The sequence below is a fragment of the Littorina saxatilis genome, linkage group LG1 (genome assembly GCF_037325665.1).
Source record: "Littorina saxatilis isolate snail1 linkage group LG1, US_GU_Lsax_2.0, whole genome shotgun sequence".
Taxonomy (NCBI): domain Eukaryota; kingdom Metazoa; phylum Mollusca; class Gastropoda; order Littorinimorpha; family Littorinidae; genus Littorina; species Littorina saxatilis.
In genome coordinates, this window is record NC_090245.1 from 102,445,286 (window position 1) to 102,472,364 (window position 27,079).

Below are 27,079 nucleotides of genomic sequence, written 5' to 3' on the forward strand. Positions count from 1 at the left end.
TGAACTCTGTGATGTCTGTAGATTACAGATCCGACGGATGACACTCTGTCATCCTTGGGCATTTTGATGTATTCAAGATGGCGGACAAGATGGATTCCAGACTGCAAAATAGTCGAAACTGCATGCTATAAACTAGCAGAACTGTATTTATTTATGTTTTCCGGGAGATAAAACGGGAGTTAATATGCATAACAACAGTTACATGATTAGCAGACACTATAACCCGAATGGCTGGTCTGTTGAGGGACCGTTAAAACTGGTTAACGGAGCAGGATGATATAGTTAGTTTTAGCAATATATTTTTTCAGTTACAGCTAATGGTTTAAGCTTATAATATGTGTTGTGGGCTTTGATTACTGTTGCACTTTGCTTGACCTTCATCGCATTTCAAGGTCATATGAATGTCAAATGTTCATTCAAATGATAAAGGATTATACTATTTTTTTAAGATAAAATGACGAAATGTGTTCATCTTCTTAAAACTTGCCATGAATAAAAACGTTCACCAACACTGAAGGTCACACGTTTTCAAGGTCAAACAATTTCAAGGTCATATATTTTAATGTCTGCAAAACCATCACTTAGCACGTGTATCACTACAAAGATCACTGTCAAGAAGACGAAGCTGAGATTGTATGGACATGTAACAAGAACAGGCGGGCTCTCCAAGACCATCTTACAGGGTATGGTGCGCGGAAAAAAGAAGATAGAGAAGACAAATGAACAGAGGGACAGATATCATTACACATTTACAGAGTGGATTGGGAAATGTTTTGCAACTTCCCAAAAATTGCTCACAGCCGCCAGAGGTGGAGACAGCTTATAAAGCGCTCGTCGTTGAAGTGACCCTACCATCCTGGTGGGTTCCTGAATCAATGAGTGACTTGGTCGGTGAGCAAGCAGATAACAACTTAATCCTGGAAAAGTGGCTGTAATACCCAGAATAATTTAAAGTTATCTTGTGCTCTTTTTTTAAGAAGATCTAGTCAGGTGAGGAATGTATACATCAGACGAAAGGCCTTGTAAGGTGTCACAGCGCCAAGCGATTCGGCATATGAAATCCCTTTTGACACCATATACACAGTGTTGTGTCAGCTGTTAGTGACGCCCCGAGGAGGTGTATTAGGCGTCATGTCAAGAGGCTAAACCTGATGTACCATGTCTCACATACAAAAGACCTCTATCTCATAACGTAAAGGTCATGGCGACGAACCAGGTATACTGGTTAGTATGCACTTTACCTCGCCGATGACCACACAGGATGATGTGTAGTTTACCACTCCAGATGACCAGGCGGGATGACCACGCTGGTTTACCACACAAGATGACATGGTCATGCAGTGAGTTTCCAGTTTGAGGGCAGCCACCATCGATCCTTTTTATATTTAGTCAAGTTTTGACTAAATATTTTAACATCGAGGGGGAATCGAAACGAGGGTCGTGGTGTATGTGCGTGTGTCTGTGTGTCTGTGTGTGTGTGTGTGTGTGTAGAGCGATTCAGACTAAACTACTCGACCGATCTTTATGAAATTTGACATGAGAGTTCCTGGGTATGAAATCCCCGAACGTTTTTTTCATTTTTTTGATAAATGTCTTTGATGACGTCATATCCGGCTTTTCGTGAAAGTTGAGGCGGCACTGTCACGCCCTCATTTTTCAACCAAATTGGTTGAAATTTTGGTCAAGTAATCTTCGACAAAGCCCGGACTTCGGTATTGCATTTCAGCTTGGTGGCTTAAAAATTAATTAATGACCTTGGTCATTAAAAATCTGAAAATTGTAAAAAAAAAATAAAAATTTATAAAACGATCCAAATTTACGTTTATCTTATTCTCCATCATTTGCTGATTCCAAAAACATATAAATATGTTATATTCGGATTAAAAACAAGCTCTGAAAATTAAATATATAAAAATTATTATCAAATTTTTTTTTTCGAAATCAATTTAAAAACACTTTCATCTTATTCCTTGTTGGTTCCTGATTCCAAAAACATATAGATATAATATGTTTGGATTAAAAACACGCTCAGAAAGTTAAAACGAAGAGAGGTACAGAAAAGCGTGCTATCCTTCTCAGCGCAACGAATACCCCGCTCTTCTTGTCAATTCCACGGGCACTGCCTTTGCCACGGGCGGTGGAGTGACGATGCTACGAGTATACGGTCTTGCTGCGTTGCGTTGCGTTCAGTTTCATTCTGTGAGTTCGACAGCTACTTGACTAAATATTGTATTTTCGCTTTACGCGACTTGTTATATTTAGTCAAGTTTTGACTAAATATTTTAACATCGAGGGGGAATCGAAACGAGGGTCGTGGTGTATGTGCGTGCGTGTGTGTGTGTGTGTGTGTGTGTGTGTGTGTGTGTGTGTGTGTGTGTGTGTGTGTGTGTGTGTGTGTGTGTGTGTGTCTGTGTGTCTGTGTGTCTGTGTGTGTGTAGAGCGATTCAGACTAAACTACTGGACCGATCTTTATGAAATTTGACATGAGAGTTCCTGGGTATGAAATCCCCATACGTTTTTTTCATTTTGTTGATAAATGTCTTTGATGACGTCATATCCGGCTTTTCGTGAAAGTTGAGGCGGCACTGTCACGCCCTCATTTTTCAACCAAATTGGTTGAAATTTTGGTCAAGTAATCTTCGACGAAGCCCGGACTTTGGTATTGCATTTCAGCTTGGTGGCTTAAAAATTAATGAATGCCTTTGGTCATTAAAAATCTGAAAATTGTAAAAAAATATAAAAATTTATCAAACGATCCAAATTTACGTTTATCTTATTGTCCATCATTTTCTGATTCCAAAAACATATAAATATGTTATATTCGGATTAAAAACAAGTTCTGAAAATTAAATATATAAAAATTATTATCAAAATTAAATTGTCCAAATCAATTTAAAAACACTTTCATCTTATTCCTTGTCGGTTCCTGATTCCAAAAACATATAGATATGATATGTTTGGATTAAAAACACGCTCAGAAAGTTAAAACAAAGAGAGGTACAGAAAAGCGTGCTATCCTTCTTAGCGCAACTACTACCCCGCTCTTCTTGTCAATTTCACTGCCTTTGCCATGAGCGGTGGACTGACGATGCTACGAGTATACGGTCTTGCTGAAAAATGGCATTGCGTTCAGTTTCATTCTGTGAGTTCGACAGCTACTTGACTAAATATTGTATTTTCGCCTTACGCGACTTGTTTTCAATTGCCGAAATGGTAGCGGATGACTATGCCTGATGACCAATAAATGACAACGCCCGATGATTACGCAGAATGTCAATTGTCATGTAGATTACCAGTACGGGTGACCGGTGAGAATTGCCAGTGCGGATGACCAGTGTGGATGACCTGTGCAGATGACCATGAAGGATGACCATGAAGGATGACCAGTGCGGATTACCGGTGCGGATGTCCAGTGCAGATGATCATGAAAAATGACCAGTGCGGATGACGAGTGCGGATGATTAGTGCGGATGACCAGTGCAGATTATCATGAACGATGACTAGTGCAGATGATCATGAAGGATGACCTGTGCGGATGACCAGTGCAGACGATCATGAAGGATGACCTGTGCGGATGACCAGTGCAGATGATCATGAAAGATGAATAGTGCGGATGACCGATGCGGATGATCACAAAAGGATGACCAGTGTGGATGACGGCAAAGGATGACCAGTGTGGATGACCGATCCAGATGACCAGTGCGGGTGACCGGTGAAGGTGACTGTTGCACATGCCCAGAGCGGATGACTACGATGGATGACCAGTGCGGATTTGTGCAATTTCCAAAGAGTAGACATCGACATATTAAGATGGCACACGCACATTGACCGACTGCGCAACCACAGCATGCTGTTGCACATATGGTAAATTTCTCCACAGCCACACTTCAAAATTAGCATGACTTCAGTTGGTGTAGGTTCTACTCCAGGTGGTTTTCTGCCCATCCTACAACCACCCGAAGTCAACTGGATCAAGATTTGGAAGATCCCCGTAGAATTGCAATACAGCCCTTTTCAGATGGACGTTCAACAATGGGCTGATGTGGGCGGTAGTTTTTGATTTATGTGGACTGGTGCTTGGAGGTTCTAGCAAGCCAGGTTTCATATCTCTCACGTGATATGTTGTTTGAGATTTTGCACCTGTAGCACTCGCTTACAAACTGCGACATTTGCTGAAAGACTTCACCGATTTTCACGCATGGATCTTCTGCAGAGAAATCAAGCACTCCTACGAACACACTGGTTAATGAACAGCTGTCACCAGATGGCATACGCTTCCATCTAAAATAGCTCTATCGTCTGGTAAACAATCAAATCGGAGAAAACTAGTCTCTCACGATGTTCTTTGATCATCGCCCGCCATTTTGTAAGATCAATTTACAAGTTTTATCTTCGACAGTGAAACCTGTGCTTTGGAACACCATACGCACTAATCGCAAGTCCACGAATAACACAGGTTTCACATCTTCTCAGCCTGGATGTAATTCCATACACACTCATGTGCAAATTGTTTCCATTTAGCAGAATGAAACACGTCAAATGCCTTTGTTTTTTGTCTTGGAAGAGGAGCTCAAGTACGGACACGGACAACACTACAGGCCATACTGTACGTGTCGTCATATTACTCATTACGTTTTCCCGACGTCATGAAGTTATGACGCCATTCTAGCCCTTTTTTCTATGGAATGCCTTTTGTGTCTAAACAAAAAAATCAACATTTGCTAATTTTCCTATAATTAATTTTAACTCAATTTGCCCAAGGATGTAAAGATGTCATCCTGCGGATTTGTAAACTTCAGGAGTTAAACTACCCAAAACCATTAAAACATTTTCCGAGGTATTTTTTAAGGGGTTATTGCCCTGCCGTAAGGACTACTATGTATCAGGGATGCAACGATTATGCATATAACTGCTTGCAGATTTGCGTGTGAAAGGGCATGTGAAGGGATAGATGGAGGGATGAATAGATGGATGACGGATGAATGGTTGGACAGACAGACGGATGATTAGATGGATGGAGGACAGAGGGACATGAGATGGATAGAAGGATGGATGGATGGATGGATGGTTGGCTGGATGTATCCTTGGCACAAAGGGTCAAAAATCCAAAAAATAAGCCCTTAAAAAAAATATGCCCATATTTTTGAAAATATGCCCATATTTTTCAAAATAAGCCCTTATTTCTATAAATAAGGCCTTATTTTAGAAATAAGGCCTTAAATATTTACAGCCATAAGGAAATAAGGGTATAATGAAATAAGGCCTTATTTCTGTTAAGGCCTTACCGAAATAAGGCCTTATTTCTGTTATGACCTTAAAAAAATAAGCCCTTAAAAAAATATGCCCATAAAAAATAAGCCCTTAAAAAAATATGCCCATATTTTTCTGCGCATCGCTACTGCGCATCCGGAGCTAGAGTAAGATCAAGATGTTACACTGATATAAATCAAACGGTCATTTCATGTAAACAATGCTTATCTTGAGCGAACACCTCATCGGAAACCCCAATTCTCTCGCAATTTGCAATTTCAGCACAAATTCTTCTCAAAAATTCATCACGATCTCCCCATTCGCCATGTTTGTTATGAGATCTCTGCGCATGAGCGGCGAAGCCAAATTCTATTCAGCTTCATGATTGGTCAAAAAAATAAGGCCTTATTTTTTTATGCCCTTATTTTTTTATGCCCTTATTTTTTTATGCCCTTATTTTTATTAAGGCCTTACAGAAATAAGGCCTTATTTCTCGTAAGGCCTTATTTTCAAATAAGGGCTTATTTTTTTATGCCCATATTTTTTTAAGGGCTTAAAGATTTAAGGCCTTAATAATGGAAAATAAGGCCTTATTTTAGAAATAAGGGCTTATTTTCAAAAATATGGGCATATTTTCAAAAATAAGGCCTTATTTTTTTAAGGGCTTATTTTTTGGATTTTTGACCCTTTGTGCCAAGGATATGGATGGATGGATGGATGGATGGACGGAAGGATGACAGAGAGACATGAGTGAAGTGCGACAGAGACTTGATTTTGTGCTGATGCATTACTGTCCTTTTTCAAACGTTTTGCTGTTGTAAATGCCTGTTTCCACTGTCGCCATGTCGACTGTCATTACGATGATGATGATTTTTATTATGATTAATATTACTATGATTATTTTTCATGAAGCATGAATGTTGAAACTTTGTACACCCCGAATTGAAATGGGCCCAAGGCCTAATCAATAAACCATCCAGACTCCAGACTCCAGACTCTCTCTCTCTCTCTCTCTCTCTCTCTCTCTCTCTCTCTCTCTCTCTGTCTCCGTCTCTCTCTCTCTGTCTCTCTCTCTTTCTTCTCTCTCTCCCTCTCTCTCCCTCTCCCTCTCTCTCTCTCTCTCTCTCTCTCTCTCTCTCTCTCTCTCTCTCTCTCTCTCTATTAACATGTTGCATGTTTCGCTTTCGATTTGTATGTTGCTTACTTTGTTATTTTGTTGTTTATGTTTATTTGCTTGTTTGCTTACTTGTCGATTGTTTGCTGGTTCGTTCGTTTACTTTGTTTATTTGTCATGTTGCTTTACTTGTTTCTCATTTTTTAGACATTTGTATTAGCAGTGAGGACCGGTTGTAAGAAAAGGCGTCGCCTTAAACCTCTATCATTGTAAAGTAAAATGCCATCATCTCTCTCTCTCTCTCTCTCTCTCTCTCTCTCTCTCTCTCTCTCTCTCTCTCTCTCTCTCTCTCTCTCTCTCTCTAATATCTATCTCAGTAGTTGTATCATCATAAATTACAGACAGATGCTGCTGGCATCCATAACGATTTACAGATTTTTTCAGAATGATCCCAAACAAAATGTTGCACCTTAGGCGAAAGAAGCAAGACTCAGACGCATGCGCACCAGGCAAAGCGGAAGTATCAAAGCGTTCTTCCGGAAGTGTCTGTCTGGTGCTTGTCTCCTTTGAAAAATGAGGGCGAACAATTTCACGCCTGGGTTGACGTGCTTTCGGCTTGGACGTGCTTTTCTTCGCTGTGACGCGTGTGTGATTTAAGGAGGCTGAGGCTGTCAATGTTTCGTCTGCCTGCTTGCTCATCTCTAGGGTTTATAGTGCTAACCTCGACCGCGGAGGGATTTTTAGAAGTTGAGGTGCGGAACGGGCGAGACATAGCCCACATGGTGAATCGTCGCACAGGACAATACTGCAACTATTTTATTCTGGATATATGACAATTTGAAGAGGTTGCACTGAATCTTTCTCTATCGTATATTACGGGACACATTCTGCTACATCTCACAGTCTCAACCTTGACCTTAACCATTACCATAACCTTGGAAACAGCGGGACAGGAACTTTATCATATGGACTGATTGATTGATACGTTCCTCACAAAGTGCTGTCTCTTTTTCACTCTGATAGATGGTTTTTTCTTGCACAACTTTGATCTTATGAAGGAGTGATATCCGTATTCGTGATTTGTGCTTGCACAAAAAAAGCAACGGACACGAAAGAATAATATCGTTTTAACAGTTGAAAATACATGCGGACAACTCTGGAAAATCCGTGAGGTTGTGTGTGTGTGTGTGTGTGTGTGTGTGTGCGCGTGTGTGTGTGTGTGCGTGTGTGCGCGTGTGTGTGTGTGTGCGTGTGTGTGTGTGTGTGTGTGTGTGTGTGTGTGTGTGTGTGTGTGTGTGGGTGAGTGGGTGAGTGTGAGTGTGTGCGTGTGTTTGTGTGCCTGCATGCATGCGTGCGTGCGTTTGAGTGTTGCCAACGGACTCAATCAGATCACACACTTGAGTGTGATCAGCATTTGTGTCAACGAGGCCGGCATAATCTGAATAGCAATGAGTGGCTGAATAAGAAAAGGGTATGCCTGGAAACGTGCACCATTCTACACTACACTCCGCTACATATCGCTTCATCAGTCTCTAAATTCCATCAGGGCTGACTGAGGTGCACGAACCCAAAGTGGGTGCCACCCAACCGAGAGAGAACAAACAGCGGGTTCTGATTGGTTGAAATCACAACAAATCTCAATTTCAACCAATCCAACACCGCAGCTGACTTCCACCCGGTTGGTAACTTTTTCGTGCACCTCGGCCCAGATCTCCAGGATTCAGTGCGATCAGCATCTTCAGCGAGACAGCCGGAAGATACAGTGAATAGTCCGAGGCACTGATCCATATGGTTTGTCTGTACCCCAAGAACTGAGTGACATCTGCACTGCTCGGCGGGGGATACAGGGCTGACGCCTTTCTGAGGCCCCTTCTCTACAGTGTAGACTATTTATTGACGTCTGCACTCAATGACGAAGGGGGAGGGGGGGGGGGGTTTGTCTTTGGCTAAATCCTGGTCGAAGCTTCTCAGAGTTTAGAAGGGCTATGTGTACTTTACAATTGCAAAAATGGGTAATATGAACAATGCCTGATTTTCTTATTTGCCATTTTTCAACCTTTGTTTTCCGTGTGAGCTAGGAGGAGATGAAGGGGGGGGGGGGGGGTATATTCCGGCTTCCTTGATGGTTTGTTGTAAGGTGGTTTGGTTGATTGGTTAGTTGATTGGCTTGTGGGTATGAGAGCTATTTGCAAAAATGAATGGCTAACATGAATAGTTACCATTTGAGTTTTTGTTTAAGTCTCTATGAAAACAAAGCAAGGCAAAAGGAGTGAATTTATTTACTGAGTAGACGGTCAGAACGGCACAAGGAATAACTGACCCGCAGTAATCGGCCAAAGTAACATTACTTTTTCAAAACTGAAAAAAACACCAAGCGGGGCTCAGAATATCAGAATATCATGACTTGCAACTCATTAAATGAAATGGCAATAGTGTGCAAGACCTTAACATATCAAAATCGGGCAAGGATTCTGAGTGCACATTATCAAGCAGAACGGGCGTTTAGGCCAAACAAAAAAAATAGGTGTGGTTACGGTAACATAGCCACAAATAAAAATAGGGTAGGAAGGTAGGCAATCACTTTTTTTTTTAACTTTTTTTTCTAATGTGTACAAATTAAACCTACTTGACAGGGAAATAAGTGTGCGACTCGGGCGCTTTCGCTTTCATTGCATTTTCTGCACTCGGGTTTTTTTTTATTTTTTATTTTTTTTTTTTTTTACAAATGTAATAAAAAGTTATAGGGTCGGCCCCTAAAAATAGGGTAGGTCGGGTTACCGTAACCACACCTATTTTTTTTTTTTTAGGCCTTACAGCCTAAAATTTGACATACGCGTCTGGGAAGAGTACTCAGGATTTGCACTGGATTTATCTGAGATTGGAAGAAATGGAAACACAATTGCATAACCCTGAACTCGCACGCATGTGTTTGAATGTACCTGAGTCTTATGTCTGTGTGAGTATAAGTCTGTGTCTATGCATGTGTTTGAATGTACCTGAGTCTTATGTCTGTGTGAGTATAAGTCTGTGTCTATGCATGTGCGTGTGTGTGCGTCCATGCAAAAATCAAAAAGGAGGGGGGGGGGGGCGAAGTGGCCTACCAAGTTTGAGTGCACAAACATAGATCATCCGTGACGATCTGTCTTCTCTCCGTCCGTGTTCGAACTCAGCAACCTAAACCCTGGATCATCCCTCCGTTTCCCTTCCCCAAAATAAATGTATCTCCAGTTTTATTCCTCCTCGTGTGAGATTATTGTGCTATACTGGGGCAGGGTGCTGGGGACACAAGACGATAAAGACGAGCAGAATCTGGGAATAGTGCCAATACACGGCAAATGTTTGAACTAATTGTAAAAACTGGAATACATGTTGGTGCGAGACCCCCCCCCCCCCCCCCCCCCCCCAAAAAAAAAAAAAAAAAAAAAAGGAAACACGGTAATATTGGGACACATGCTGAGGAAGACGTCGTTCTGAGACTGACATTCCCCGACTTCAATAAACAAAACGAAAAACAAAACAAAAACAAGAAGAAAGGTTAGCTTGAGGACAAAACTAAACATTCACTTTCACCTCGAGCTATTGATGTTAAGAGTGGACACAAAAAATACACAGCAGACAAATAATGATAACAGGATTTTCTACCTTCGCAGATAAAGGAAGCTAAACGCGTACAACCACAGCAATTTCAAGGTCATATGAATTTGCACAGAAATAAGTTTGTTAACATTTTTAATTGGAAAAATTCCTGTCTGATATGAAGAGAATGTGTAACGAAATAGGACAAAGTGAACAAGGGACAATCCGATTTAGCACAGAATAAAAGGATGTACAAAACAAAAACAAAAGCTCAGTACAAATCCATGTTATCTGCAAACTTAAAAATGTCAGAAGTCTGCCAGATTCTGAAGCGTCTGAAAGGCTTTTTTCTCACAAATATGACACAAATGTGAATATAGTATCTCTTAATCTCTTGCTTGTGCTTGTTCGTTCATGGGCTGAAACTCCCACGGCTTTTACGTGTATGACCGTTTTTACCCCGCCATTTAGGCAGCTATACGCCGCTTTCGGAGGATCTTATTCTCTTAAAGTCTCCTCTTCGCAGTTCGGTGGGGGGGGGGGGGGGGGGGGGGGGGAGGTTACGCTTGGTATTTCTGGGTCGGGCGAGCTCACACGAAACAGTAAAATTGTCCTCGTTTACAAATTGTTATCAGGCTTTCTAGCTTAATTGGACAATAAACTTCAAGTTAATAAAGTGATACGTTGCTAGTGATTCAGAAAAGCCGCTGCGCACAACACAAATACAACAGAACAGGCGCTGAACTCTCTGCGACTCCAAGTGGCAGAAGTTACCTGCACGGCTGATTCATGTAGAATGAATTCTGTTGATAGTTTTTGTCTGAATTCAACATCGAGAAAAAGTGCACAACTGTAGCAAAATCTTCACTTGTACAGATAGAAAAAGGTTAACCATTGGATTCGTAAATATAAGCTTTATGCTTGAGCTCGGATCCTCAATGTTAAATATTGTATATATCTCACGATACAAGAATTGAATAAGGTTTTGTGTAAAACAAAAGGTTATGCATCGTAAAACCAACACTGGTGGGGTTCTCCGGCCTCTGACGAGGTCCTGGGATACCCCTCCCTTGACGCTATACAGGATGACGTCAACCTGGCAAAATGCTGACTTTTTCAGATTGATGAAATTCTGTACAATTTAATACTGTTCCCTTGAGCCGGTGTGGGGGCGGCGGGGAGGGGGGGGGGTCGTCTTTTGTGTCAGACCTTGTAAAAAGTCGTTTTACCAGCTGAAACCATGTTTTGGTTGAAGCTTCTCTTAAAACTATACTGTTCAAAAAAAGAAACGCATAGCTTGTAATATTTGGTTAATTTAGTTATATGGCTACAAGGATATCCACCTAACTGCAGAAAATGTTTATCTGGTCGTCGACCTTTCGTCCATTGCCACAAGTGAGCTCTGCACGTGACGCATGCGTTATCAGTGGCTACAATGTCAAAATTGCTCATTTGGCATGACCACTCGTCATGCTTCAGTGTAATCTCGTGAAACTCGGAGAATATTGAGCTCTCACCATGTCTTCCAAAACCCATAAAAGCGGATTGTTCGCCACAAAGAAATCAGACGACAATTCAGCGACGAAAGATGGCCCGATTGAGCAGAGAAGACCGCCAAATTGCATTGGGTCATTTACAAGCAGGCCAAAGTCAAAGTGCAATCGCCAGGCACTTCCACGTGTCCCAGAGCACCATCAGTAGACTGTGGGTCAGGTGTCAAGCCACTGGCTCCGTTGCTGACTTGCCACGAGCGGGAAGACCAAGGGCGACAACTGCTGCTCACGACCGCTTCATACGGCTCCGCCACCTCCGGAATCGTTTCCTGTCGGCCTCATCTTCTGTCCAGGCTCTCCCCGGGCCACACCGATTATCGGACCAGACCGTGCGGAACCGCCTGCATGAAGCTGGTTTGAGAGCTCGCAGACCTCACAGAGGAGCTGTCCTCACCCGCCGCCATCGCCAGAACCGAGTGCAGTGGGGCAACCAGCACCTTCGCTGGACCGTCCGGAATCACTGGAGACACGTGTGGTTCAGCGACGAGTCCTACTTCCTGCTCCAGCGACATGATGGTCGGAGGAGGGCCTACCGGAGAGTAAACGAACGTTACGCGCCCACATTGTGTGGATGAGGCACCCGTTCATGGTGGTGGAGGCGTCATGGGGTGGGGGGCGATCAATACCGCTGGAAGGAGCACCCTGGTGCACGTCCAAGGGCGCATAACTGCCCAGCGATACGTGGAGGAAATTCTGCGCCCACACGCCCTTCTTCTTCTGGCTGACCAGGATGCCATATTCCAGCAGGACAACGCTCGCCCGCACACAGCACGACTCACCACCCAGTTCCTCACCGACCACCATGTCCAGGTGCTTCCCTGGCCATCCATGTCGCCAGACATGAACCCGATAGAACACCTCTGGGATGAATTGGACAGACGTGTGCGCAGGCGAGAAGAAGCGCCGGCAAATCACCGCGATCTATTGCAGGCACTTCAGGAGGAGTGGGACACCATCCCACAGCAAGATATCCGGCATCTGATCCAGTCCATGCCCAGAAGGTGCCGGGCAGTTGTTGCTGCTCAAGGCAGTCACACCCCCTACTGACTTGACAGCCTCGGCACCCAATCGTATTGATTGACTGATTGATTTGAAGATGTAAATGAACTGTGTGTGCATTCAACTGTGTCCATACCAAATTTCAAACAAATAATCTACATATTGGATTTTCTGTTAATTTTTTCGAAAAATAAAACAAATTTGGCAAGTAGCAACTATGCGTTTCTTTTTTTGAACAGTATAGTATTCGGTGTTTCATGACACTTTCAGTAGCAGACTAAACGTAAAGAAAACAGTCAACAATCTCTACTCCGACCATGATGAATAGGTTGTGCACGGCGAATCTTGTTGTAGCCTTCTTTCTGCCTCCTCAAACCGGCTTCACCTTTCCCCCTCTCAATCAATCAATCAATCAATAAGAAGCTTATACAGCATGACTTCCCTTCTTTGTCTCTGTTAATCTAGGGAGAAAATATCCAGCGATATTTCTCCGTAGGCCTAAAGTTCGGCCATGACCTAGGCAAAATAACTTGCGCAGCCCCAGAAACAAGAACATGGAAATCTTATGAAGCCGTCATCAACACGAACACAATGATTGCAGAAGCAAACTCTGTACCTACACGACCGAGACACAAGACTGATTATTTCACAGCTGCAAAGGGTAAGCTTACTCACGTCAGGTCTTCACTGACAAGCTAGGAACAGACGGAAAATTCCAAACAAAAGTAAATGATCTCAAAGTCTCTTTCGCTTTGCGTGTAACTTTGTCATGACGTCTTTTTGTGACGACAGTATACGCGACAATTTGTTCGCTTCCGGTGTCATTTTAGACTGAAAAGAAACTCAAAAGAAGGAGCCAAGCCTGTGTCTTGAAACAGCTGAAACACTCTTTTGGATTGCCGTTTCAATGTTAACCAAAAAGTTAAAGAAAAAAAACAAGGTTCAGTTGCGAATTGCGAACTGACAGCGGATTGAGCATTTATTCCTGTTGATGAAGGTACGATTGAAGCTTTAGTCTCTCCGTCAACCAACAAGACTAGATTTGTAGCAGACGAAAAACAAAGTGTGCGTTTATCCTGTCTTGTGAAGGCGATTATGGCGGTATAAGTTATCTGTACGTTGTGAAGACATTTCAAAACAAAATTTAGCTTTGATGCGTCACGGGATATAAGCTTATACGTTTTCATCCATGGAATTGTTTTTTTCGTCTCGGCAGGGTGAATGAATTCATGATGTCTTTTCCGGAACTGGACAAAACTGGCCTTGCCAAGACTGAAACAAAATATAGTTCTACAACTTCTAGGCTTGGGTTGATTGCCCATGGTGAATTTCAAATGATTTGTTGCCACATCCCATGACAAATTCTCTTTATTTTGGTCATGCCATATATATACGTTACAGCTCCGTCCATCCATGGTATCGCGGGATATTTTGTCTCGACGGGGTGAAAGAATATAATGACGTCACTCTCGGCAGAGCCTCGAGTGACGTCATCATATTCATTGACCCAGTCTCGACAAAATATCAGGCGATACCATGGATGGACGGAGCTGTAACTTATACATATCGCGCGTATCCCGTGGGTACAGTTCAGGCTAAGCGCTTGTCGAAGAGCTGTCAACACAGGACTAACAGAAGAAAAAAATAACATCTACAGACGGACATAAACCCTATCACACACTAGCAGACCCTAATAAACATACAACAAACAACTCTCTCCCTCCATTCTGTTATGCTCTCCGTTACTACCAACCCGCCCACCCCTATACACATGCCCCTCATAAAAAACAAAAACCCTTATCAACTCACTGACTCGTCCTATACCATCTTACAACAACGGTGGCCTGTTGAGCTCGTAAACTTCCGCAAAGGGGAAGGACTCTTTCGCTGCTGTGCTATTTTTTCTCTTTTTACCGGAATTTACGGGACAGATCAGCGTCTAGGATTATCTATCCCAACCACTACACACAAGAGAGCCGTGTACAGCTCATAATCTATGACTGAACTTCCCTTGCCTCGCCCAGGCTTAATTGACTGAAACTTTTTCTTTACATTGGCGATTCATCTTACGAACATCCGTTTTGACCTACCTTTCTCAGTGGGGGCGGGGAGGGTGTGTGTTGATGAGGTAGATAGAGGGGGGGACGAAGAGGATGAAAGGAGGAGGAGGAGGAGGAGGAGGAAGAAGAAAGACAGAGGGGGAGAGAGAGAGAGAGAGAGAGAGAGAGATAAAGAGAGAGAGATAAAGAGAGAGAGAGAGGGTGACAGACAGTCAAGGGACAAAGAGAGAGAGAGAGAGAGAGAGAGAGAGAGAGAGAGTGAGAGAGAGAGAGAGACAGAGAGACAGACAGACAGAGAGACAGACAGACAGACAGACAGAGACGGACATAAAAAAAGAGACAGACAGACACACAGACACACAGACAGACACACATACTAAGAGAGACACACAGACAGACACACAGACAGACACACACACACGCACACACACACATACACACGCGCGCGCGCACGCACGCACGTACGCACGCACAGGGCGGTCCCCGTGCTCACTCTTTCCGAGGGGAGGTACAGTATGTCATGTTGTATTGTAAATCTCTCAGAGCACACGAGATGAAGATTGTATGCTGCCAAAGGCGACTCGGAAAAATCATGATTACCTGTAGTAAACCCAGCTGCTGTTTTCCACGAAAACAAAGGAGCGCGTTAACCATATTACCTTGCATCTTAATATGAGTAATTTTGTGTGTCGAATAATTATGTTTCACTGCGTCAACATATGCAGTTATTGTCCTTCTCCTTATCTATCAGAAGAACGTGTTGAAGGTTTCTGCGAATGATGAATTGTTCGTGATTGCAGCTGTAATTGCGGTTTTGAGCATTTAAGAAAAATGCGAGGACAAAGGCTTGATTTCACATCTTTTCATTTTCATTTTCATTACTCGGTAGCAAATTCGGGTCGCTTCCTCTCAGTGGAAAACTAGCAGCAACAGAGTCGCGCTACCCAGGTGTCTGCGTGTTTAGGTGTGCACAGCCCACTTGCACTTATGGCAGAATGACCGAGGTCTTTTACGTGCCATAGTGGTGACACGGGGGTGGAACATGGATACCGTCTCTGAGTCTGCACATAAAGTTGACCCGTGTCCGTCCCGGCCCGGATTCGAACCCGTGACACGAGGATCCAGAGCTCTACCAACTGAGCTACCGGGCCCCCATTTAAGCGTTGGGAATGGGGCAAGGGAAGGGGGTATCCCTTTAAAGTAAGAGTCCATGACACGCATTTATTTGAAATACTCACGTTGGCCAGCACTCGTGAACACAGCACACATACTTGTAACACCAACACGCCTGCTGCGCTGAAACATACACAAAAATGCAAATGACAAAATTGTATGACTTTCATCCGTCCACAAATCTTGAAGGTACAGGTTATTACGAACATTGTAAAAAGTACAACTTAATATATAGAAAGACACAAACAAACAAACAAACAAAAATAGAAGGACAAAAAAGAAAACATGGAATAAAGAAGAAGAAAAAACTGGTTCCGACACGAGGAAACTAGACTCTCTATCACAAATAACGATCACACAAAAACCAGAAACTTAGCAAGGCGCAACAAAAGTTGAATCAGTATAATTTCACGCAAGCAATCTTTACTGCTTGACTCTCATATAGTCTTTTCTTGACTACAAACAATTCTCCAGACTATGCTGAGTAAGCTCATTTCACACCACAAAAACACCTCCGACCCAAATGTCGTCTGCGGGAGGCATCACAGTACGTATTAATCGTGCCTGTGCTGTTTGCCGCAAACATTGACTTGACGCCATTACCGTAAAACGGCCATCAACTTCCGGCGCAATATTTGACGACCACTGTTTGACATGCGCAGTCAAGTCAACACGAGTTTGATGGCTGAAGGAGAAATGTATACCAGTCTAGACGGAGAAAATTTATTTGCCCGAAATTCGGAGTATCGTGCAATCGTGAGAGGTAAATACTTGGCATTTGTACCAGCCCTGTTAATTAAACGAAAAGCGGGTTAAATCTGCCACAGGATCGTTGTCTAACGGGTGCACTTAAGCTGGTACACGGCTCACCATCAACTAGGCATGCTTAAGAAGAAATTACATGGTTTAACACTCTTGTTTTTTCTCTTTTATTTTCTTTCTTTCTTTTTAATTTTTTTATTTTATTTTTTTAGTGATGAAGCAACACTAAAATAGGTGGGTTTTTTGTTTGTTTGTTTGCATCAACATTATGAGAGAAACACGCTACAAAACTCGTGTTTCAAGACTTGTTTCGGGCAAACAAATTGACCTTTAAGAAGGTTTCCGTGTCTTGATTTTTTCTAAGACAAACTCCAAATATACTTTAGCTGCTTTTGGAAAATAGAATAAGTTATGAAACTGCGACACCGCCCTCAAACAGCAAAAGTGCAGAAGCAGAGAAAACTGTGTGAAGGCGTAGCGGAACAAGGGGATCGGGGTGGGTTCCAACGTCAAATACGACAGGGAAAATTCACATGCGAATATAAGTAGAATACAGTGGAACCCCCCTTTTAAGACCTCCAAAAATCTGACAAAATCAGGTCTTAAAAAGGAGGGAGTCTCAAAATGGGGGGAAAATTACAGAGGTTATGAACAGAAAATTTAAGAAAACAAGGTCTCAAAGGGGAGGACATCTTAAATTGGGGGAGGGGGGGGGGTCTTAAATGGGGGGTTCCACTGTACAGCAAAATAATTCCACAGCGAAAACACTGACAAGACACAGACAGGCAACGTTCAGAAACTTCTAATCCTCGTCTTGGTAATGCTCATCCCTTTTGTGAATGCAGTTGCCCCAACGTCAGACCTTGCGCATTCTGTTACCAAGACATTTGGACAACCCCAATGCAACCATTCGTTGCCCCATTCACCCTTTGTCGCCGTTATCTGTGCTCCTAAAGGACAAGATAATCTCACGTCAAATCCTAGTTTTATCTCCCACAATTCCGAGAGGAATGGGTCACGTGAGATAGAACGCGGGAATACGTCACTGAACGAATGGGTTTTCGTCCTGTGAAGACGTGTTGGTGCACTGTCTCTCTTTGCTTTGCTTTCATTCTTCTCTAAGCTCGTCATAATTATGTAATATGCTCCAAGTTTAGGAGAGAGAGGGAGAGAGGGCAGAGGGGAGGGGGCGCAAGGGGGGGAGGGGGGGGGGTGGCAGACGCAGCCACAGAGGGACAGTAGATAGAAAAGATAAAGGAAAAGGAAGAAGGAAAGAACAAAAAAACTTGTCGTGCAATTCTTCCTCACTCGCACACAGACACAGAGGGACAGTGCTAAATACTGATACAGGAAAAGGAAGAAGAAACAAGTCGCGTAAGGCGAAAATACAACATTTAGTCAAGTAGCTGTCGAACTCACAGAATGAAACTGAACGCAATGCAATTTTTCAGCAAGACCGTATACTCGTAGCATCGTCAGTCCACCGCTCGTGACAAAGGCAGTGAAATTGACAAGAAGAGCGGGGTAGTAGTTGCGCTGTACCTCTCTTCGCTTTTCTGTACCTCTCTTCGTTTTAACTTTCTGAGCGTGTTTTTAATCCAAACATATCATATCTATATGTTTTTGAAATCAGGAACCGAAAAGGAATAAGATAAAATTGTTTTTAAATCGATTTCGGAAATTTTATTTTGATAATAATTTGTATATGTTTAATTTTCAGAGCTTGTTTTTAATCCAAATATAACATATTTATATGTTTTTGGAATCAGAAAATGATGGAGAATAAGATGAACGTAAATTGGGATCGTTTTATAAAAAAAACTTTTAATTACAATTTTCAGATTTTTAATGATCAAAGTCATTAATTAATTTTTAAGCCACTAAGCTGAAATGCAATACCAAACCCCGGCCTTCGTCGAAGATTGCTTGGCCAAAATTTCAACCAGTTTGGTTGAAAAATGAGAGCGTGACAGTGCCGCCTCAACTTTCACAAAAAGCCGGATATGACGTCATCAAAGACATTTATAAAAAAAAAATGAAAAAAACGTCTGAGGATATCATACCCAGGAACTCTCATGTCAAATTTCATAAAGATCGGTCCAGTAGTTTAGTCTGAATCGCTCTACACACACACACACAGACACACACACACACACACACACACACACACACACACAGACAGACAGACACACATACACCACGACCCTCGTCTCGATTCCCCCCTCTACGTTAAAACATTTAGTCAAAACTTGACTAGATGTAAAAAGAACAAACAAAAATTAAAAAAACTTGTCCTGCAATTCTGCTTCACCCAGACACAGAGTTGGCACCATCAGAGGGAATGAATTCCCTAATCTCTCTCTTTCTTCTTTTGTCGGGAGGACATTTTGCCAATAGCAATGATTCCCGCAACTTTTTGATACTGATAGCATCAAGGATTCCTCACCGCAAAGGGATTCCATGGCCGAAGACTCAGCAGGAGCAATCGCGTGTGCTAGAACTATTATGGGAATGTTTCTGTGTAATGCCAAGCTGATAGAAATCTCAGGAATTTTGCATCGGGCGTCATTAATGAAATATCACGTGGATTGTTCTGTAGGCGGGGAGGCTGCGCTTCTGATCGATCAGATAGGAGACTGATGGCAAATTCAATATGCCGAAACAAATCTCAGAATTACACTGATGTCATTTAAATAATGCATGGCAGAATGTTATCAAGGCGTTGTCTTTAGACTTGTATGGGAAGTTGGAAGGTGTTGTCAAAGTAATGTGAAGGCGAAGAAGACAATCGTGAGCGAGGGACGGCTGGAATGGCACTTACCTTTCGGCACCCTTATGATCCTCGTAATATCTAATCACAGGTAAACTCACATTTACTGACTGTACCTTTGATGTCTTCGTGTTATCATTCAGACTGTTTTTGGCTTTATCATTACAGCTACGGCGCAACCCCATCATCCACGAAAAAGATCAAATTCAAATTAGGAAAAGGATGGGAAAAGCGAAGGGAAACAGCGCTTAATTGATAGTCGCACAACTGAACGTCATGTTTTTGTTAATGCTAATACAGTGCATTTCCATTTTCTAAAGATTTTCCTTCCCATCTGATCCATCTTTAGCTTTAAGAAAAGTCTGAAAAAGCCTAAAACATCTGAAATATAAGACAGCTAAAGGGTTATTTTAAAATTTGAATACACGATGAAAGTCAAATTGCTAGATGTAACCAGATGGTTTAAAATACATTTGGTCGTATGTTTCAAAGCAGCAAGGGAAAGATCAAATTCAGATTAGGGAAAGGCTGGGAAGTAAGTAAATTTTAAGGGGCTTATTGTCCGTCAGGTCTTAATTGCCTATATTGGACATGAATTGGTTTATACGATTCGAGTTTTTACGCCCTCACGGCTTTTGATGTATGCGTGTTTAGGTGGTATCAGCCATCTGCACTCATGGTAGAATGACCAAGATCTTTAACGTGCCATTGTGGTGACACGGGGGTGGGAGATGGATACCGTCTCTGGGTCTGCACATAAAGTCGACCCGTGTCCGTCCCGGCCCGGATTCGAACCGGCGACCTTTCGATCACAAGTCCAGTGCTCTACCACCTGAGCTACCCGGGCCCCAGGATGGGAAAGGGAAACATCGCTTTATTGATATTCAAACAACCAAACCTTTAACCTGGTGTAAAATACAGTTGTTTTCTAATCATAAGATCTTTTATTTTCCGTTGCAAAAAGCTAATATCGAATTTCTCTAGTTTGAAGAAATTTCATCGTCTCGTATCTGCTTCCAGGAAGAATACACAAGATGAATCCTGATAAAGAAAAAGGATGTGATGCAGAGAGAAGATGGAATGAATCGGAGGCCCATGCTGTCAATCATCAAGCGAAAGCGGAGATTGCAATCTCGATCTTTCAAGGTCCAACTGATGGAACAGCCGTCTGGCTTTTCCGTCAAGTGACGCCTGCACTACGTGAACCAACCATGAATTTCAATAGCTCTCTACGAAAAGAGGACCACGCGGAGAGGGCTGAGAAAATGCGAATGATAAGAAAGTTTCTTGCCGTCATGAAGTCTCTGACTTTTTTTTTTGAACGTTCACAGAATCAGATTTATTTGTGTTTTCTGCTCAAGAAAACAATGGCATCACCATACACGAGAACGGCTGTACTCATACTTAATAAATTATGAAACAACGCACAGAGAGTAGAAAGTACCCTAAGAAGATGTTATCATTGGAATGATGGGAGCAGTTGATCATAAGTATCCGTTGAAGAAAAATCTATAGTAAATAAAGGAGAGTGTTAATCGGGGGGGGGGGGGGGGAGGGGGTTGAGACAGAGAGAGACAGAGACAGAGACAGAGACACTGAGAGACACAGAGACTGAGGGTGGAGAAGCAGTACCGAAAGACCTCAGGTAAAATCAACTTCATGCACTTCCCCAGAAAACAAAGCTTCCAGTGAAAATGGAGATGCAACAAAGAAAAACGTGTTACAAAATAACGAACGGCTGTTTTACAGGCACGAAGGCCGACTCTTTCAAGCATTTTTCTTCTCTCAGAATCTTACACATTACAAAAAAACGAAAGTGGAAAAACGCTAACGAACATTTGGGAAAACCAGCAGACGGTATAGGTTGTAGAAGTAAGCAAAAGGACACCAACTCAAAACAAAGAAGGGAAGAAACAGAAGAGAGAGATATGTCAAGGTTGCATGTCAAGGTTGACATTGTTTGCCGGTTAAACGATGCTTCAGTGCCGCTGCAGAGACTGAGCAACGTGCTGTTCCAGACTCTCTGTCTCTCTCTGTCTGTTTGTCCCTGTCTCTGTCTGTCTCTGTCTGTCTCTCTGTCTCTGTCTCTGTCTCTGTCTCTCTCTCTCTCTCTCTCTATTTGGCAGAGCCATGATATTCAAATTAGGCACAAAGATCTACGTTCATTTGTTCGTCGGACTCTCTCTCTCCCCCTTCTCCTCTCTCTCTCTCTCTCTCTCTCTCTCTCTCTCTCTCTCTCTCTCTCTCTCTCTCTCTCTCTCTCTCTCTCTCTCTCTCTCTCTCTCTCTAATCTAAACTACCTGCCGCTAGTTAAACAGTTACAGTTTAATAAGACTGTAATGATGTATAAAGTATATCATGGCGAAGTGCCCATCTATATTCAGGACCTATTTCACAGTCACCTAAAGGTACGGGTCTATCAATGTTCTACCACCAATACCCAGGATTGATTTGTTCAAAACTAGTCAAGCCTTCTCTGGCGCTATGGTGTGGAACTCCATTCCGTCTGTAGTAAGATCATTAACCTCACTAAAGAGTTTTAAACAAGCTCTGCATAATCATTTTATGTCTACCTAGATGGCTATACTAGTCTTAACACGTGCAAGTAGCTGTCAACAATTGGCAAAGCTTTATGAATTACACAAAATTTATATGTTCTTTATTATATGTATTATGTGGAATTTATGTTGCGATTTTCCATCATCATCATCAACATCATCATCATCATCATTCTCATTCTCATCATCATCATCATCATCATCATCATCATCATCATCATCATCATTATCATCATCATCAACATCTTCATCATCATCATTTACACCATATAATCATTATTAGCATTACTGTAAACGTTGGTATCGTGTGAATTTTACCGTCGATCACTGTCTTTACATGTGTAACCTCAATTAACATGTTGCATGTTTCGCTTTCGATTTGTATGTTGCTTACTTTGTCATTTTGTTATGTTGTTTATGTTTATTTGCTTGTTTGCTTACTTGTCGATTGTTTGCTGGTTCGTTTGTTTACTTTGTTAATTTGTCATGTTGCTTTACTTGTTTATCATTTATTAGACGTTTGTATTAGAAGTAAGGACCGGTTGAAAGAAAAGGCGTCGCCTTAAACCTCTATCCGAGAAAAATAAAGTTCCATCATCATCTCTCTCTCTCTCTCTCTCTCTCTCTCTCTCTCTCTCTCTCTCTCTCTCTCTCTCTCTCTCTCTCTCTCTCTCTCTCTCTCTCTCTCTCTCTCTCTCTCTCTCTCTCTCTCTCTCTGGAATCCGTCCGCGCCGTCCTTTTTTGTCTCCTTTTGTTTCGTCATTACGGCCAAAGAATCTCTTTTTTTCTGTACCTCCGCGGGATGCTGTAATGTTACCTCCCAGCATGTGCCGTTGAGTAAGCAAACTAATTCCTCACACGCCTTTTGCGCAAGATTTGTTTGCACCAAACAAAAAGTAAAAAGAAAGAACATTGTTTAAAAAAAATCTTCACAGCTGTGGGCGAAACGGAAAGGAACAACTACAGAATGAAGATATTAGGAGTCTGCGCCTTTGGGGACTTCCGGTCCTGCGCGTGCACGCAATTCAGAAGGAATCAAAGGGGGGTAGGGGAGGGGGATTTGCAGAGGAGTGGGGATAGAGGGGGTGTGGTTGCAAGGGGATGGTGGCTGGTAGAGAAAGAGGTAATAGGATAGATAGACCGACAGACAGACGGACGGACGGACGGGGAGGCGGGCGGCCAGCTAACCAGACTTTTGAGATAGATAACAATAACACACGTTCCAACAATAATTTATTTACCTTTCTTGTTTTTTTATTCAGACTTTTGAGATATTTGACTCTTTACTCAAAACAGTAAAACCAGAAAAGTGAATCCTATACATGATAGCAAACAAGATAGTATGATTGAGGATCACTAACACTGTTGACATATAGACAGAGAGGATGATTGAGGATCACTAACACTGTTGACATATAGACAGAGAGGAAGGTATCTTCAAAGGCACAATCCTCGGTGGCGATTTAAGAAATGAAATCATCAAGAAATTCCAACAAAAAATTCCAACAAGAAATTCCAACAAAAAATTCCAACAAGAAATTCCAACAAAAAATTCCAACAAAAAATTCCAACAAGAAATTCCAACAAGAAATTCCAACTCTGCACAGAAAGCAGCCAGGCTTTTGAGTGTTGGTATGTGTCCAAGCGGAGGGGTGGTCTTATCCCGTGTAAAAGGATTGATCTGAGACGGCCTTATCACAGATGGGGAGAGGAGTTGTTTACGCGGGATCCTTCCGGTGCCTGATAAAGTGTGAATGTCCTCACAGTCAAGACTCAAGACTCAAATTATTCCTGTCCTTATAAAACAAGGAATACAGTATTGGCGTTAATCGGTAATTACCGGTATTTTACCGGTTGAATCGAGAAAATACCGGAACAAAAATGGCTGCCGGTATGACCTACTGGTTGATTTTTAGAAATACCTGTTTGTTTCCCTGGTAGAACAATAAAACCAGTACTCTGAGTTGGACTCCAACTGTTAGCATCATACAAGTTTGCGTACCGTTTTGAAAAAGTACTAGCGCCATCACTGGGAATATTACCATGCAGTGTCGGGCGATTACAGACATAAAATACATCACATTTACTAAGAATTAAGAATTGCACTTAAAAAAAACACCACAACACTAAAACATATCACATTTACTAAGAATTAAGAATTGCACTTAAAAAAAACCACCACAACACTAAAACATATCACATTTACTAAGAATTAAGAATTGCACTTAAAAAAACCCACCACAACACTAAAACATATCACATTTACTAAGAATTAAGAATTGCACTTAAAAAAAACCACCACAACACTAAAACATATCACATTTACTAAGAATTAAGAATTGCACTTAAAAAAACCCACCACAACACTAACACATATCACATTTACTAAGAATTAAGAATTGCACTTAAAACAAGAGGCGAAGCCTTCAAGGCTCACGTAAGAAATCGACAAACAGTAACACAAACTCAATCACTCCGTCACACATACACACACACACACACACACACACACACACACACACACACACACACACACACACACACACACACACACACACACACACACACACACACACACACACACACACACACAGTAAGCATAGGTGAAACTGTGCAAGAAAGCGAGACCCTGGATCTGCCAAGTAGTCTCGGCCCGCTCACAATAACAATGACCGAGACTTTCAGTAATTCCTTTGCGTGACGTCTAACCCTCTTACGTCATAATGTGACGTCTTCAAATAGTTTCTATCACACACGTCAAACACTTTTGACCGAGACTGACATAATCCATAGACTCGGAAATGTTAAAGTTTGTATCACACACACACACACACACGCACGCACGCACGCACGCACGCACAGACAGACAAAGTTTATCATCGCATAGGCTACACTTACGTGAGCCAAAAAACCAACAACACTAACACATATCACATTTACTAAGAATTACGAGTTGCACCAACAACACTAACACATATCACATTTACTAAGAATTAAGAACTGCACTTAAAACAAGAGGCGAAGCCTTCAAGGCTCACGTAAGAAATCGACAAACAGTAACACAAACTCAATCACTCCGTCACACACACACACACACACACACACACACACAGTAAGCATAGGTGAAACTGTGCAAGAAAGCGAGACACTGGATCTGCCAACTAGTCTCGGCCCGCTCACAATAACAATGACCGAGACTTTCAGTAATTCCTTTGCGTGACGTCTAACCCTCTTACGTCATAATGTGACGTCTTCAAATGTTAAAGTTTCTATCACACACGTCAAACTTTTGACCGAGACGTAATCTTCTTATGCGAGCTTTATCCATAGACTCGGAAATGTTAAAGTTTCTATCACACACACACACACACACACACACACACACACACGCACAGACAGACAAAGTTTATCATCGCATAGGCTACACTTACGTGAGCCAAAAACCCACCACAACACTAAAACATATCACATTTACTAAGAATTAAGTGTCTTTTTGTGTGTGTCCTCGTGAGAAGCAACAACAAAACACTTTGGCAGAGGCGGTGTTAGTGTTACAAGGTGAGACAGTAACGGGCGTACGAGACAGGAAAAGACTATAAATATAGCACCGGACTAAAGCACAAGTCGGTGACGCTGACTCCTTTTGTCCCACTTGTTTGATCTATGGCACAATTGTTGGCATTCTGACACCTCCCTTTTTTCGGTCAAACACACTCGACTCCGGAATGTTAAGGGGCTTCTACGTGTATGGCGAGGTCGCAGCGACCGCACTCTGAGTTGTGTATAATATAAGACGCTAAAAGATGAAAAAGGGTTTCCATTGGAATAAAATCGTTTTAATAATGATAATAATAAATCACTTTTCTATAGCGCAAGTCCCGATTCACAGCTTCAAGCGCTTTGCAATTCCAATAAACACCTCTCACACACACTGGCACACACACACACACACACACACACACACACACACACACACACACACACACACACACACACACACACACACGATATACAAATCATGACATTAGAAAATTCAAGCAAACTAACCCATCATAGTGATAACAGATTGTGTGTGTACGAGCTGATATCGGAATGAACATCACTGTTGTAAACGACATACAAATAATAACCCTATAATTATATCTTCTGTCATAAAAAAAGGCTATCAATGACAACTTTCAGGGATTTTGCTTGAATTCTTTTTTGTTCAGCAAACATTTTGTCCATTTTCTAGAATGTTAAGGCATCGTGAAAAACGTTCGGCACGTATGCCTAAATAACGACAAAGTTTCCGGCGTTTTGCCGACGGCACCGACACCAAATGACGCTCCTGGCCCAAATGTATAATTATTATGGTTACAGCTGAGACACAGCAACATTCAACAGTAGAGCATCACATAGTTATTCCAGTGAAACCAACTATCCTTCAACACACTGTTTGATTGTGCTCGCTCACCACTTTGAGGTCCTGCCCTCAGGACGTCGCCTCCGCACTCCCAGATTCCGCACGCTCAGAACTAAGAACAGTTTTATTCCAAAGTCAATTGGCTTTTTAAATACCTAAGTTAATTAAAACTAGTATGTGTGCCGGTGAACATATGCACTGATTTCTGTGATGAATATTGTTTATATTCTTTGATGTGCACCCGTATGCTGAGTGTGATAACCCTCGAATGACTAGTCCTGTGATAAATATTGTTCAATGACATATCTAGTCCTGTGATAATGATAGTTTTTAGCGGTAAACTTTTAGCTAAAGCTGACGGCAATTAACCTATTTGGAATCATGTTACTATTCCTGTTAGTGTACATATGCGTGCGCGAGTGTAGTATGCTTCGTATGGTATTTTTATCTGTTGTCTTATTATTTGTTTTGTCTTTTAATGTGCACCACACTGAAATTTCTCTGTATGAGATAATAAAGTATTCGTATTCGTATTCGTATTCGTATTCGTATTCGTATTGTCCTCACGGGTAAAAGGTGTTTGTTATTGTCGTTTGCATACCATCCTGCATATCTGAGAAACCTTTTTTTTGTTTAAACAGTATTTTATTCGTAAACAGATACATGATAATATAACAACATCATTAAGAAGGAGCACAACAAGTTTAAAACTTATGATAAGTGCTCACATAACCATGCCTGAAATTTCATGGCGGAATATGATCAATGCGACACATTTTTGAAAAAAGAGAAGAAAAAAAAGAAAAAAAGAGAAAAACAACAAGGAAAACTAGTTTGAATTATCGAACACAATCTGTGT

The 27,079-nt window shown here is 41.9% G+C and overlaps 1 protein-coding gene across 1 annotated transcript in view; it reads right to left on the reverse strand.

Moving 5' to 3' along the window:
* The window catches only part of LOC138948234 (A disintegrin and metalloproteinase with thrombospondin motifs 9-like), a 169,975-nt gene that overhangs the window by 70,572 nt on the left and 72,324 nt on the right, over positions 1-27,079 (reverse strand). Inside the window, exon 2 of the mRNA XM_070319754.1 lies at positions 15,791-15,848. Within this exon, the coding sequence (XP_070175855.1) occupies positions 15,791-15,848 (58 nt within the window). The remainder of the gene's footprint in view (positions 1-15,790; positions 15,849-27,079) is intronic.